The following is a 17,091-nucleotide window of genomic DNA, read 5'->3' as shown; positions in this document are numbered from 1 at the left end:
AATGATAGAATTGGTTTATGATAGATGCTTCCTTTCCTCTTTTATGTACTTCCAAACTATGAATTTACTTATCTGTGCAAGCAGCCGTGTTCTCTCATATTTGAATTACTTAGGTTACAAAAAAGTCTTATGAAGTTACATGAACCATAATTTATATAGTAATAAACAGAATCTGACTAGATATCTTTAATAATCTGTTAGTAATGATACTTGAGAGGAATCCAGGAGACTAGAAGACATCAGTTTAGTATTATAAATGTATGAACACTTACATATAGTAGAATCTGAGCGATGATATAGAGAATGTTAGCATTAAAAGTACAAAATAATAAATTATACATTTCAAGAGAAATATGGGTTCATTACCTCCTAGTACATAAAATAAATTCTTCTGAACTATAGATCTTCGTATATATTTTATTAAATAAAAATTTAAAGCTCAAAATAGTATATTTTCTATATGTGACTTGATAATACTAATATGCAGTAAGAAATTATCTCTCCAAGCTTGTATGTTTACAATATTATCAATATTTTGTTCAGCATTTTTTCCCTATAAATAGTAAAAAGGTTGTATCAGCCCAGCCCACAAGAGCCTGTCAAACAATTCATACATACATATTTTTTGAAAGAATGTATTTATTTTTGCTCTAAAGAGAAAATACCATGGATCATAGTTGCCTTTATCTCCCAGGGGGGGTATGCACTGTATCAATTCCTTCCTATTTATGTTAGTAGAGGCCTCCTTTGACCAAAAAAGACTACCTGTATTCTTTATGAAGGCAGTTGCTATCCCAGAATATCAAGAGGTTGGAAACAGAATATCCAATGAGTCATCCTTCAGTTTTCTGTCTCCCCACAAACCTTCTGACTGCAAGAAAAATGCTCTCAGAGGTTCTTACCTGCAGTGCACAACCATCGGACCTGCATCAGGAGGGTTACAGGTTTTGACTCTCCGTAAGAAAGCTAGAAAAGGTGTTGGGTGCTCTGGAACACCGTGATCAGGCCAGGCGGTGAACTGGAATTGTCTTACTTCTCTCTTCTCACTTGAACCATTCTGTGAAGTAGGAACACTGGCTGAAATTCTGTGTTCCTAGCCTCAGATTGTAATGATGAGTAATAACATGCAAGAGGTAACACAAAGATGTGCTATCTTAATTCATTCCCCCACCCTATATCCTTTGGGAAGACACATTCTTTGGAGTTATAAACCTCAAGCTATGTGTAAATGACAAATATTTGCTCAGGAAGACAAAATTCCTAGGTGAGAAGCATTCATTTTTCAGGTTTAACTATCAAGAGCACCCCTGTTACATTTTACAGAAAGAACTAGTTCTTCTTCACCTATTCTTCATTTGCTGAGACTTTCATTCAGAGCAAGAGTTCCATATTTACTGATAAATCTCCAGACAAGGAGAAAAATTGCTGAGCGATAATGGAAGAATTATTTCATTCTTCATTGTTGCCAGTAGAATCAAGATTTAAGTAAAGCCTTGAGATATTCGATTTTTCAAAAGAAGTTTTCTTTAAATAATGGAAAGGGGAAAGGGAGGAAAAAAAATAAAAAGCAAACCTTGTAAAGTGCAAACGTTCGAACACAATACGTGGCCAGCTCCACGGTATCTAGCAGCGTCACTTGGACAAGCCCATGGGTTTCTGTGCCTCTACTGGGCCAATACTGGTCACACTTCACCTAGAAGAAACAAGTGACACATTTAGGGCAGATCCTCATCAATTTCTCTATTAGTTTTATTTTGAGTTGCTGTTGAAGGAAAACAGCCTTTCTGCATTTCATTTTATGTTGATCTTTTTCTGGCGTGCATTCTTGTTATCCCAATATATGTAAATTGCTGCTCTGATGCCAATGTAAACCACATTTTTCAAACTGGTAGGAATACTAAGCAGTAACAGATTCAATTTTCCGGGAGAAAAATAAATTGCAGATTGTCACTGAGTAAAATAAGGAGAGAGGTATTTGAAACTTCAGAGTACTTGAAAAGAAAACACAAATTTGTTCTGAGATAGACATTAAGAATCATTTCTGAAAGGTTACACTTAGGCACTTAAATGACATGGTGAGATAGTTAGTGTTCATCCATCAAGGTTTAAAAGGCACAACCTATTTCATCTTGAGCTATCACCATCTCCAAATATGCTTGTTTAAAGAAAAGTAGAAATAATTTGTAAATCTATCAAAGTATAACAAACAACACAGAATTTTTTAATATAAGATAAATGGTATGTGTATCAAAAACAAATTAAATCTGTAAAGTCTAGGGGGAAAAGAGCTGTCTGTTCTTTAAAAAGTCTCAAAGGGTCACACGCTAGCAGTGGCAAAGTTTAAATAATTTAAAATCCATTCATTTCAGATGAATAATCTACAATTATTATGTGGAGTTGAACAACAAAAGCACATAAAAAGTATTCAACCCAATTAGTTCAACATGCAACAAAGAATAATTCCAAGTCTGCAGTAAGCCTCAAATTTACTGAATGTGTCCTTTGGGCATTAAAAAGCGTAATGAAAAATAGCAAAGACAACACTATATTTTCTAGTAAGACCATAGATCAGAATATATTTACCCTTTCTATCTCACATTAAAAGAAAAAAAATGGGAGTAGTTCTTAATTGAAGCCAACTAAAATACATTTCTCTAGGTAAAGAAACCTAGTAGTATTTTATATTAGAAAGTACATCTTCTACTTGAAAAAGAAATACGTGAAAGTTACAATCTTTGGATTTAAGCAAAAGCAATGAGGCATTATTCACATAGATACTAGAATTTTTTGGCCCAGTGAATAGAATTACTAGATAATTATTTGCTTTTATGTTGAATATAAATATTACTAGCATTCTGTGAATAATATTGTAATTTTCTGTTTCACACCTAAAGCATCTGCTTCTCAAAGGACTCAGCCTCTTTCTAGATACTGGATGTTCTGAAAAGGGAGAGGGTTAATCCTCTACACAATTTCCTAGACTAGATAAAAGAGAAGGTACAGTTACACAGTAAAGCAGAGACTGCATTCTCAAGGTTTGACTTCTGTGCCTTTATTTCAACTGTGAGACCCACACAAACATTATCTATTTTATGAAAAACAAACAAAAGTGGTTCACAGTAAAATGGAGACTTTGTGTCTTAGTAAGATTTTTTTTAAAAGACTTGCATTTTCTAGATGCACAAAATATTCTTCTGTTTTATATTTCTGTCATATGTTCTAAGTTAAAAATAACACAAGGGGAAGACAGTTCTTTAAGGAGAATATTGATGTAGCAAGACCAGGGTTGGGTACCTCTATATGTTCTCTGGCCATCCATTAAAACCCAAGTAGTATCTGGATAAACTTATCAAAGGCTACTACCCTAATAGAGCCAACACTACTTAAGTAGCCATAATTCAGATGGAAAATAAATCACATAAATTAAGTCAAAGGCTCCGTTTTAAACCATGAAATAGATGTCAAGTTGATGTCTCACTGCAAAAGACAAAAGAAACTTTGGAGGCCTCTTATTGCAGCATTGAAGGGATGCCAGCAATGTACTGAGTTCAGGAATCAAGAGAGAGACTCAAACTCATTATTTAACAGATTCAGCTGGACATCAACCCATTCAAATCAAAACCAACAGGTCAAATCCCACGAGGACAAACACCACTATGGCGGGCACAAAAGCAGCAAGTTAGTGCAACAAAATGAACTAGAAGGTCAGTACAATGTACGGAACCCAATTCAATGTAATTATGTTTCAAAGCTGGGAATTGGTTATCCTCAGACCTTTTGGTGAGGTAAGGCAAAGGAAAAGAACTATAAGCCAGCCTTTATGTGACCTCTAGAAAAATAACTCCATTATTGAGTGACTTTCCATCTACAAATCCACTCCATACCTAAGATGTAGGAAAACTTAAATTTATACTAATTATTCTCATACTTCTAGTAATAAGTTTGAGAACTACAACTATTTTTGGCTTAGACTCTGACGTCTTTAGGGGAAAAATTACCACAAAACATTACTATAAGGAGTAAATATTGTGAACATTTTTAGCTAAAAGAATAAAACAAAAGTTCTTGTACTGATTTTAAATAATGTACTCTAACCTTACTCTTTACTAAAAGAAATCCTCTAAAATGTTTTAAGTGCAACTGTAGAAACTAGGAGCCATTTTTAAAGAAGCCAATATATTTAAACATTGCCGTTTTCTCTCAGGAAATATTTCGCAAGGGGAGTTTACGAAAAAATAAACGTTCTAATGTATGCACACATACAGTCTCAGCAGTGGAATTAGAAGTGCTCCCTGAGCTCTCTGAACATCTACAGCGACACATTCTTCCCTTCAGTAGTGAGGACCCCGGCACTTCTTTACTCCACCTCATTCTCTGAGTAGCCTGCACAGGTTTCACCCAAGTTCTGAGGGCTAAATTTAAGGGCTTAGACTTACTGACAAATACTCCTTTAAGCCTTTCATTTTTAGCCGTACCCTAAACAAATAATTTCTGATTTTAATGTTAGAGCGAGTCTAGTGAGGAAAAAATTAAAAAGGATGCGGGAAAATAACAGAAGTTATTTCTTTCTAATCAGTTACACAAATGAACTAGCTCCATTCTCCTCTCTTGAGATGTTTTTTTTGACAATAACCACTCCCCTCCCCCACCATTTTTTTCCTGGGAGAAAAATCTCAGAAGGTATTTCTAGAGAGTTCCTACTTGTTAGGCTTCATTCGTAGAGCTGAGTGTGAGAACTGAGACATGTAGGAGGCTCCCCTTTGGGTATATAGAACGAGAAGGCCAGAGCTAGTGAGTAAAAATACTGATTTCTGTCTTTTCTTATGTGATTCTGAAGTGACTACAAGTGGCCTTCAGGACTGATTCTTGGAAGGTCAGGCAGTCTCACTGGTTGGCTAGTAAGCTTGTTCTCTATTTCCAGGACCAAAGCCTTGTGGCCTCTTCTATAAAATGGGAATGATTATCTCCAGCATGTCAGGGCTATTGTAAGGCTCAATCAAACATCTTGCACCTGAAACTCTGAACCCAGTGGCCAACACAAATAGGTATCCAATAGGAATAGTTGTTATTAACTATTAAGTAGATTATGTTCTCAATTTTTTTGTGGTTGTTGTTATAAACATTCTGAATGTGAAAAAATGAATATGTTATTAATCCCAGCAGATATGTATTTAGGATGTTCTAGATGGACGGTAAGGTGTGAGTGGCTGTGGGGACGGTCATAGTGAAAACCGCAGTCCTGCCCCCAGTCCATCAGCCTTACTGACTAAATATGGAGGTGTGTTTACATTTCCTGTTTTTTCAAGTAGGTAGTTGTGAGATTGCAAACAACTCCCTTAATGTACCTGGACCCCAGTCTGCTGTGAGAAGAGAATGTACTAGACTCTGAGAAAAGGAGAGGAGCAGAACTCACTACCCAGGCTCTGGTTTACAAACATTGCCCTGTAACTCGACTTGAGGCCTAAACTGAATGAGACAGTTCAGATTTCTGGCTGAATTTGGGGGAAATATTTCTTTTTATTATCACAAAGGGATTCCCCTTGTGTGGTTAGCTTTCATTTCTCTATAATTGTGGAAAGACCAGGTTGACCATCGCTACATGTATGCTATGGAATATTTTCTCCCTTTCATGGCAAACTATTAAAAGCAAGTTGATGGAATGATAGAACATATTTAAGTATATTCAAAAGAAAAACTCATTATTGCAAATATCTTGTAGGATTTTTTTTTTTTTTTTTTTTTTTTGTGGTACACGGGCCTCTCACTGTTGTGGCCTCTCCCGTTGAGGATCACAGGCTCCAGACGCGCAGGCTCAGCGGCCATGGCTCACGGGCCCAGCTGCTCCGCGGCACGTGGGATCTTCCCGGACTGGGGCACGAACCCGTGTCCCCTGCATCGGCAGGTGGACTCTCAACCACCATGCCACCAGGGAAGCCCTATCTTGTAGGATTTGATCCAGCAGGTCTGCTGACTGTGCTTGGGGGGAAATGCTCTCCTTCTAGTTCCATTTTTACTTCCACATGGCTTATCTTGGACATGGCCTGGCACATCATGGGCACTCAACACATGCAAGCCAACTTAATAATCAACTATACTGTGGTCTACGTTGGCTTACTTTTAAATAGCCTAAAACTTTATGAAAACAAAAGCTCCTCATTTCAATTTAACTAAGCCTTATTGAGCATGGCAGCATGGCGAAGCACCAGAATTCTAAATGCGACAAACCAATACCTCCAAAGGGTCCCAGCATCACTGAACCAAAATGTATTTGCCACATGTTATTTGGAAAAGCCTGCCTAGGGCCAGGTTATTTAACCAAAGAAGGATTTAGAATAGACAATTAATGATACCTGGAAAACCATAACTATTGTTGAGAATGGCTGGAAATCAGTATTTAGTAAGTTTGGGCAGAGGATTCTTCTATAAGGAGTGGACAGTATGTTAACATTAGATAATGCAAATCACGGTTATTATTGGGAAAAAGGAAATGTTAACACACAACTATCAACACACATTTAATAAGGGAAGATATAATGAAAGGTTCAGATAAATATTAGGATATATTTTAGTGGACACAAGAATTATATGCTGAACTGTTTTTTCCAAAATAAGGAGATACCATCTCAGTGATTCTCTTCTCTTGCAGTAATAGTGTCATTCTCTCCACTGAACTAATATCAATATTTAGCCATATCTATTTTCAAACGGCAAAACTACCTAGTTTGTGTATTTCCCCGTTTCATTTTCTCTTTGCAGACCACTATTTAGAGGAGAATCAAGGGCAATGGAATACTTGAAATGAGAGTGAAATTAAAGCATTTGACTACCAGCATAGAAATAGCTTTTCATAAATAAAACCATAAAGTTGAAAAATATTATTCTCTAAGTCAACCAAATTATACATTATAAAACTGCTTATCAGTTCATTGAACTGTTCAAACACTTTCTAAACCATTTATTAATTTAAAAACCTGATATTCCCTTTTGTCTGATGTATGCTATGGACTGAATATTTGTGTCCCCTCAAAATTCGTATGTTGAAATCTAATCCCCTATGTGATGGTATTAGGAGGTGGGGCCTTTGCGAGGTGATAGGTCATGAGGGTGGAGCCCTCATAGAATGGGATTAGTGCTGTATAAGAGAAACCCCGGAGAGCTCTGTCACCCCTCCATCACACGAGGATACAACAAGACAGTTTTCTATGAACTAGGAAGCGGCACCTGGATCTTAAACTTCCCAGTCTCCAGAATTGTGAGAAATAAGCTTCTGTTGTTTATAACCCATCCAGTCTAGAGCATTCTCTTACTGTAGCCCGAACAGAATAAGACAACGTGTCTGCCAGGGTTTAACAGAGGGAACTGCACTGAACTTTTCCAATGATTTCTCCCATTATATCTCCAGTGTCTAGCACTTTGTTGTAGCCAGAGGAAAATTGTGTGAAATGCCTCTCTTTCATGTCCAGATAGCACCTGGCTATCAACCCTTCCCTCATGGTTTGGGTCTGTGGAGTCTGCCCCTCAGCCCCAACCACTCCTGGCAGTGGCTGGGCGCTCCATGCAGCCTTACTGGCACGTCTGCATCTGTCTTTGTCTGCCTAGTGGCTGCCTGTGGTCCAGCAATACTCCAGTGTCACTGCCACTGAGAAATATCATTAGGTGACAAAGTTTCAATAAAAAGATAATGTTTGTATACCAGCCAGTATTCATACATTTCAATATTTTAACACCCAGTAGAATTATACTGGTGCATACAAGCTGAATATCTGCCTTGCCTGGTCATAGAAATTAATCCACACTTCTCAGAATCTTAGAAGTGACTTAGTCCAGCCTGGGAGTGCTGTAAACATGAATGTGGAGAATAAGAGGGGTTTTGCACAATGTCACTGGGAGCACAGCTGCGTCTCCCCCACCCAGTCCAGCTCATTCCTTGGGCTGTGTTGCTTAATTCACTTGAATAGGAATGTTTTGAGCCAGAATCTGTAGACTGCCATTCTAAATAGAGGAGGGGGGATGGGCAAAGAAGATAGAAAATCCAGGAAGCGAACAGTTAAGAAATTGGTGGGATCCTTTCTCTTTTATCTGACACTGTGTCTGTTGACAAGAGAAAACCAAAAGTGTGGAACTTGCCAGATAAGGACCCAAACATCCTTTAGGTTGCCAACATGAGTATCCTTCTTTTTGTTGCCAGTGTCCTATATACATTAAGTATCCACCACTTTTCAAAAACAATCCCATACATCAGGCAGACTTCAAAGGCAGTGTTTGCACTGCTGTCCCTACAGCTGCTTAAGGAAAAAGCAGTTTCTGTTGCCCTAGATAGGCAGTGCTTTAGGCTGCAGTTTGAGAAATTAAATGTTCAAAGCCTTTGGCACTTCGAGTTCTATTTGGAAAAGGACACAGACCTGGCATTTGGAAAGCATTTGCTCTCCATTAAACTTACCGAACCTTGACAAACCAGAGGGGCCAAGAATTAGTCTGCCACTGGCCAAGGCTGGGCCTTCCAAAACCGATAACGGCAATGAAAACAATAACACTGCCATTTATAATCTTCAACGGGATTCTGCCAACTTTTAACCCAAAAGGACCTCATAATCTGAAAAGAATCTCAAGATTTGTTTTACAGAAAAACAAGAAAATGTTTGATCAAAATCTCCTTTTTTGCTGTTTTTTGCCCAGAATTGCCTTCAGCCACAGAAGCAAGTATGACTATGTCTCCAGCTCACTGTCACTCTCTGTTGGGGTAAATTTACTATGGTGACATTCGAGGAATGGAGAGGACATAGGAAGAGTGAGTGACCTTTAGGTCAGAAGTGCTCCACTGGCCAAGCATCAAGTTTAACTCCCTAAACTATTAACATAGTGTAGTTAATGCCAGCCTGGTCCCTTTGGGCTTGACAGCATCTAACCTGCATTCATTAGTACAAACAACTATATTTACTGGAGCAGGGATTTTCCTGTTCCTGGCCTAAGGTTAGTCATGATGCACTAAACATTTGATCTGCTCTAGCAATGGATGCCATCAACTGGGTTGTCTGGTTCTCTACTTGGGAACAGAAAATGGGATTTAGAGAGTTTGGAAACCAAGTATAGACTTCTTCACTTCTAATTCTATGCTTTTACTACTAATCAGTGGGGTCCACATTGGATGACAGTTTAAATCATGTCCCATTTTTTGGGTGTCAAAATTTCACTCCCATCCTTGACATCTATAGCACTAAGTACCACCACAATAATCGCTCTTTAAGTGAATCAACTCCCACTATACAACTTGCAAGACATGAAGCAACAGTAAGTGTCAACTATGGGAACTGACTGAAGGCAGGCTGGGAAGACAAGTGAAAGCCAAACATCCCTTAACCTTGGTGAAGCCACTTCACCCTCTAACACTAATCAAGGCTGCTCAAGAATTTGTCAGCCATAGGTGTACACGTTCCCTCTGTCTTGTATACCTCAAGATGGGAAACAAAGTTGAAGAGAAACAGCAAAAAGCAGACAGCTAAAGGAAAAAAACAAGTGAACCATCACCCACTAACTAATAGAGCTTCCTGGGCCAGGAATCACCTTGGCAAACCCTACCTCAGAGATTCCAATTCTTCAAGTGAGGCTTGCCAACCATGTGTCCCAGTTGCCCACAAATAACACCCTTGGAGTGGAAATCCCAGCTGTATACATTTTGCTCTCCTACCGGTGCTTCATTTTTTCCAAACTTTTTCTTCCCTCCATGTGGTTGCCCAAACCAATTCATGTGCTTATTGGCATGTTATGAAACATGGAAACAATTAGAGACCACATTCTGGGGGAGAAGAATGACTCGCTGCAGAATCAATGAACTCTGCAGAACTTGAGAAGATTTGGCAAAAAAGATGGAAACTGTGGAATAAAACCCACTAACCGTACCTCATGTCACACAGTATACAAGGCTTTAAACTGATCTGTGCATTTTCAGGCAGCAATCAAACTTTACCTTCAAAATCTCTAGTTTTTCACTCCATATATATATATATATATATATATATATATATTCTAATGGAACTCAAAGAAAATATTCAACTTACACATTTTCTCCTCAGGGTTGATAAGTGGTGAATGTACAACCGTGGAAACAGTCTCCTGATTTAAGTTTGGGATTCTTTCAAGGCCACATTTGAGGGAGCGTGATGGCATTTGAAAAATCAAAGAAGTTAAGTTTTCAAATGGCCACCTTAAGCCCTAAGCCATACCTCACACTTGTAAAGGGCTTCTTTAGCCCTCCAAACGCTAAAAATGGTCAATTCTCTAACAACAGACCAGTGAAATGTCTAACACATCCTAAGGAACCCAGTATCCTTTTGCTTGAGTGAACTATTCTAACTCAGCAAAGGTTACAAGCCCTGCTGCTGTATCAACCACAGAGAGGTGGTGATTGAGCCTTGGTACAGAAGAGGGTGGAAAACACAGGAGGTAGGTTTTAAAGGGAGAGTTCCCTAGCATCACCAAATAAAAAAGAATGAGGAAGGAGAATGAAAAACCGAACCAGAAGGAAATGTGGTATCAAGAATATATTATATTTAGTGATAATTATTACTACATGTAACTCGTGCTGACATTACTCACTATTTTCATACTGTATTGCTTCAAGATCTGTGAAAGTAGCAGCCAGAATGTTCTATTGTGGTCTTTCTGCAGACTGATTAACACATTCCCTGTGTCAGGGTCTCCATTCTGGAGATTCTGTCAAAGGCAAGTGCAAAAGAACCCCATGTTCTGAGCTACACTCTCCTCTTGACTAGGATGCATGGTTGTGCCATCCTGGGGACAGTGGGCACATTTCGCCACGTGCAGTGACTCTGAGTTTGGTTAGGATTCATTGTCAACCACAAAGAAACAAACTCATTTGGGAACAAAAATTGAATTATTTGGAAGCCAGCTTTAGGGGAGACTAAAGTTATAATGGTAAAGCCTCCAACTTCTCTATCTCAACCAAAAAATAATAGTGTAGACTCACTGAGCCACCCCGTCACATTCCTTGTCTCAGGCAATACCCACAATAACCTTTTCATGTAATCCAAAAAGGAGAAAGGAGACTTTGAGGGGTCCCGCAACTTGCTCAATGTCTCATACCTAGTATGCACTAAAGTCGGGATCTAAACACAGACATTTGACTGCAAGGCACCCCTACTTGGAACTGTGTCAGGTAGGTTCCTCTAGTGGTGGTGTCCCCAGGGAGTTCTGTGTAATATCATGCTATCTTCCCTTTCCTTTTCCTTTCTCTTTCCCACTCGAGTTAACAGGTATTCCTGCCTACTTGTAATACACAGAAGTGTTTACACACACACACACAGACACACACACCTCTTTTTTTTCAACAAGCCAAGGGGATGAATATTATTTCAGGAACCTGAGCCTTCATCAAAATAATGAAATTTCAAGCTTCAGCCCTTGGAGAGGTGATTTGTTTAAACTACCTGGACCTCCTCTCTTTATAAGAGGGACTACAGGCAGTTTCTAATTAAAGCCAGGCTAGTTCATATGTCTACTTTGAATTTGGCTGCTGGGAATTGAGAATTCATTGAGTCCCCAGGTCAGCCCACATAACTCACAAAGTTCCCCAAGTATGGAGCTGTATATTTCAGCAACAACTAACCACTATTTATAACACTGTTTTTATAGCAAAATTTAATCTATGTTCTTGTTTTGAAAATCCAGGAATGCCTTCCGCTTCCTCCCCAGGACTTCGGGGGAAAGAGCAAGTGGACAGGGGAAAGGTGGGGTGGAGGATGTGAGGCAGGAAGATGAAGACAGTGTGGCATAATTTGGAGGACCAGGGCTTTGTTAGCTCTCTCTAGGGCATTTGGTCCCTTATTCTCAAGTTTTCTAGACTGGAGAACAAAGGGCTTTTTGGGCCTTGGGGGTCAGGGTTCATTTTAGGATTAGGTTGATGATGGTTGAGATTTCTAAATACTGGCTTATGCAGGTCATCATAAATTTGGGTATAGGCTGAACCACCGCAGAATAAAAATCACAAGACAGCACTTTACTTGGCCTCCTCAGGTCATTTAACAAAGGAGAAAGCTAACTTGCAAGAGCAAAGAGTAATTAATGAAGAGAGCAAACAGAGGCTCATTTAGTAACTTCCAAATAAGTTTCTCTGTCTGAGGTGGGGAAAAAAAGGTAGCCTGCAACATAAAGATAAACTGTAGGTATTTAAGTCACAATGCCTTCTGCCAAGAATTGCTCATTACCATCAGATGTTGCACTGGCAGTGGGGCCAGTTAGAACTAATTTTATTATTAGAAGCAATTAGGGAGAAAAGGGGCAGAATTCCATTCGGTTATTTCAAAACAAGTTTCTGTGCATGGCTTAATGAAGGCCTGCAGTGTCAAGATAAAAATGTGTGTTTTACTGAAAACAGCTTTTGCAAATGACTGCTTGTTACCAGCCGGTATCTCCAGGCAGAACAGTCCTAGTAGCTTGGATTTACATGCATGCTGTAATATAACAGTTCAGCTGTCTCCGCTTCACAGAAGTGTTAACAGACAGTACAGCCTGGTGGGTAAGCAGATGTTGTGGAGACAGACTGTCTTCAATTCCTCACTCTGACCTTGGTAACTGAATGAGCTTAGGTGACCTGGAATGTCCTGGCCTTACTCATATATAAAATGGAAATCACAGAAGTGTTTATCTCATGGGTTGTTGTAAAATATCAATGTATCCAATACATGTTAGGCATTGTTAGAATGATTAACGATTATATCCAATAATTATTTGGGTGGGGGATTGTTTTTAAAGCAAGGGCTTGCTAGATAGGGGTTACCCTGAGTACAAGTCAATAATGGATCTATTTACATCCATTTTGAATGGCATTTGCATGTAAAGTATAACACAGAGACGTCTTCGCAGCCATCAAAGTTTTTATCTAAATTCTTTTCAGACAATATTTCAATATTTCTGTAGAATTCACATTTTGAAAAGACCTGATTGCTTTTTAGGTTTGCTAAACAAGTTGTGTACTATATCTATTGATTTCCCAGCTTTAAGGTAACAGCTGGGACTTTTTATATTTTCCTAAGTCTGAGCTTTTCCCTTATGAATCTCCTGAGCAGCTTACAACTCCTCTCTCATATATATACTGGGGCTAAGAGAAACTGCCATGTATTGAGCTTAGGAGAACATTAAAAAAATCTCAACTGTCACACAACAAATGGGAAGTTAGGCTTTGGCTTCCTTCTAAATATCCTTTTTTTTTTTTGCGGTACGCGGGCCTCTCACTGCTGTGGCCTCTCCTGTTGCGGAGCACAGGCTCCGGACGCACAGGCTCAGCGGCCATGGCTCACGGGCCCAGCCGCTCTGCGGCATGTGGGATCTTCCCGGACCAGGGCACGAACCCGTGTCCCCTGCATCAGCAGGCGGACTCTCAACCACTGTGCCACCAGGGAAGCCCTAAATATCCTTTTTGATAGTACTGTGACCCCAGTGAACGAGCCCTCTACCAGTGGTTTCAAACTCTGCCCCGAAGGCCCCATACAGTGAGAGTATGTGCTGTCTTCAGTGATTTGTCAGAGACTTACTTGTTCCTTAAATTCTCAAGGTTACAGATTGATTTTCATCAGATGGCTATGATATTCACTTGGCATATTCACTTGGGAATATGGCATCCTGCTTACCCATTATGTTCTAGTTTTGCACATCAAGAGCATTTAACTAATGTGCCGTGCTCCATAATATTGGACCCATATGTTGAATAAAACTCCTTTCTTGGACCTTACTAAGCAATGACTCCATTATTAAAATCTATTCATTTTGGAGAAGGCTAAACTAACAAAATGCCCTCTACACATTTATGTGTTTTCTCAGCAGTGTATTAACCAACATCATTTTTTTGGCTGCCCTGACTTAATTTATGCTCATTTGAATAATTTTTAAAAAGAGCCTCTTTCACAGAATTTTAGATTTTACACTGCAGATTATGAGAAAGAAAAAGTTGAAAATATTGGGAAGTACATATGGTGGGATTCTCCCCCAAAGTCCGTGTGTTCTTGTTCAATGTGGATTTGACAAAGATGTCCAAGTTAATATTTATTTTTTCTAACCAAGCTGTCTACTTCTTTGAGTGCTATTTTTTTCTTTTAGCGATCACACACATCGTAACATGAGAGAATTTCCTTTCTGAAAGATGCAAAAGAATGTTAAAGAATGGTTTAATCTAAGCTGTTGATGCTCATTCACAATTAGTGTCTATTACAAAGTCAAAGCTTAAAGACAGGCTAGATTCTGACCAGAATAAAATATGCAATGCAGGAACTATCTGGGGGAAGATTTTAAAAGGGAGAAGGTAGATATTCATCCTTACCCTGGATCGTTCTTCTAGTTTTGTCATCATAACAACTGTGGCACTCCGTTGTTCCCATATCATTCTCCAAAAGTCCCCAAATGTTTCGGGGAGAGATCCCTGGGTTGCAATATAGGCATTTTGTTTCCTATAGCCATCTATGTAGTTAGCATTCACATAGTCACTTCCTGGGATTCCTGTAAAAACAAGGAGGGTTATTCAATGAGGTGAACATATCACAGGAGGAAACAGCCTGGGACATGCCCTAATGACAATGTTATATTAAGAGGAGTCACACTATATTAAAGTTTGGGTTTTAAACAAGATTAAAAATAGGTCTTATTGGGACCATTACGTTAGAGTAATGCAATGTTTGTATTTATCATGTGACAAGGTGGACTCCAAAGAAAGAAAAACACAACCAATTGTCCACAGAATGCCTTTCCTCTCACATGCTGTCTGTTTTCTCTATTGCATCAGAAAAATATAGCTGGCAAAGGAGGATAAACAATGATCCGGTCACTTTCCTCACTCATTCTCTTCTTCGTTCCCAGACAAAAACCAACTAAAATAATGCCTGAGCCTGCAAATGCAATATAGGGTGGAACATGTCATAACAGTGAAAAATTCTTTCCAGATTTAGCTAAGAGGAAACTCATATATAAACTCTTTTAATCCTCACAACAACTCTGTGAAGTTCTGTCATGATCTTCCTATCACAGAGGTGGAAACCGAGGTGCACAGAGCTTGATGACGTTGGTGGAGTCTGGTTTAATTATAGGCAGGCAGTCTGCTACATCTGTGTCTTAACCTCTGTAGGGTACTGCTTCTCGTATAAACCTCAACGGGTTGTTGTATCACATGAAATCTCTCCTTGGATTATGACAACTGCCTCCTAATTGGTTGTTCCACTTCTGCTTTGTCCTTTGCAGTCTGTTCTCTATCTAGTATGAGAGTAATTTTTAAAAATATATTTCAGACACTGTAATGTCTCTTCTTCAAAGCCAACAGTGGCTTCCCCTTATACTTTAAATAAAATCCAAGCTCTCAACAATGGCTACAAAACTCTGTACTTTTGCAGACTCATCTTGTCCCATTCACCTCCTCGCTTTCTAAACTCTAGACGCTGGCCTGCTTCTAGATGCTGACTTTGTTAGAAAACATTGCTAGCTTAGTACCCTGCCACATCCTACTACACTCTCTGCCTCGTTCCCATTGAAAAACACTCAGCCTCCATCTCAGAAGGCCTGCCCTTGATACCCTGGGACCTAAGAACCCTCTTGGCAACTCTTTTTTTTTTTTTTTTTGCGGTACTCGGGCCTCTCACTGTTGTGGCCTCTCCCGTTGTGGAGCACAGGCTCTGGACGCGCAGGCTCAGCAGCCATGGCTCACGTGCCCAGCCGCTCCGCGGCATGTGGGACCTTCCCGGACCAGGGCATGAACCCGCATCCCCTGCATTGGCAGGCGGACTCCCAACCACTGCGCCACCAGGGAAGCCCTCTTGGCAACTCTTTATATGACTTATTACACATTGAAATTACATATTTAGTTGTTTGTTAACTTGCTTATTGCTTGTTTTATGTGCCTCTAGACCACATCTCGTTTATTCACCTTTGCTATCCCTAGTGACAAAAAGAGCAAATTATATGCCTCCGTTCCAACATTTAATAAGTAGCACAGCTGTAATGTAATACAGATATTCTGATTAAAAGTCTAATTTTCCTTCAGCACAACAGCTTTAAAAGGGGTATAGGGAAGTTTGAGTTTCTTTCAAGAAGAGTGGCTGGAATGATTAAGGAAATCAAAGCTATTCCTTGTGAGAAAGGAATATATATTATAACCTGGCAAAAAGATAGGGGTTGGAGATAAGAGCTGCCCGTAAGTGTCTGAAGAGAGGTTGAGGTTTACTACGTTGAGATCCAAGTCTTTCACTTCTGAAGGATGTAACTACAGAGAGATGAATTTCATCTCCAGTATGATAAAAGTCAGAATCAGAAAGGGGATAGATTTCCTCCAGAGGTAATGAGTTGCCTAGCCCTGAAGGGGAACAAACACTTTACAGGGAGGTAGCAATAGAACCTGTACATGGTCCCTTCTTACTTTGGGAAAATATTAGTCTTGGATTTATTAAAAAAGAAAAAAAAAGAATATTTTCTTTATAATGGAACATATGTTCCCAAGCTAAGATTACTCTATTTCACTGATTGCCACTTGTAATTACTTTGACTGCTTTTCTGATTCCAGTTGTAAAACTGATCCTCTCAAGAAAAAGTAATGAAAGTCAGATGGAAACTGCTGGGCTCCAAGATGAACACATGGATATGGAATACCACCAGCATTAGTGAAAAGCCTTTTGAGCAAAAACTGAAATGCACGGTTGGTTGTAACATTATTCATCTATTATAGCTACTCAAGAAGCAGTTGGGGTTCTGGCAGCCCTTTGTTGATAAAGATCCTATTCCTCCCTGACACCAAATTACTGTAGATTCAAAGGACAGTTTAAATAAAGTCCTCAGGTTACAACCACTGGGGAAGCACGCACATCTACATGTCCACAGGATTTGGTTCTGAGCCACCAATGAGTCTATATTATAATACAGGAAAAGCCCACTTTAAATAATTTAATTTAGCAGTTAACATTTATAAAGAATTGATAGAAAGAATTCTGGCTAAGAGCCTCACACTGCTACCAAAATACAGAAAACTTTTTTCCAAGAAAACTCAAAAATGGAGAAATCTGGTTTAATGACTCAGAAAATGCATCAGCTGGGCACTATGCCATT

The 17,091-nt window shown here is 39.2% G+C and overlaps 1 protein-coding gene across 4 annotated transcripts in view; it reads right to left on the bottom strand.

Annotated features, from left to right (window-relative positions):
• Nucleotides 1–17,091, bottom strand: part of PTPRD (protein tyrosine phosphatase receptor type D) — a 2,148,730-nt gene that overhangs the window by 44,534 nt on the left and 2,087,105 nt on the right. For all 4 annotated transcript variants that reach the window (XM_081238160.1, XM_081238163.1, XM_081238162.1 and 1 more), the window contains 3 exons: nt 14,330–14,505; nt 1,574–1,693; nt 903–1,057 (listed from right to left, as the gene is read on the bottom strand). In XM_081238160.1, coding sequence (XP_081094286.1) covers nt 903–1,057; nt 1,574–1,693; nt 14,330–14,505 — 451 coding nt within the window. The remainder of the gene's footprint in view (nt 1–902; nt 1,058–1,573; nt 1,694–14,329; nt 14,506–17,091) is intronic.

The sequence above is a fragment of the Mesoplodon bidens genome, assembly GCF_964165515.1.
Source record: "Mesoplodon bidens genome assembly, chromosome: 6".
Taxonomy (NCBI): domain Eukaryota; kingdom Metazoa; phylum Chordata; class Mammalia; order Artiodactyla; family Ziphiidae; genus Mesoplodon; species Mesoplodon bidens.
This window is presented reverse-complemented; position numbering and strand designations above follow the sequence as displayed.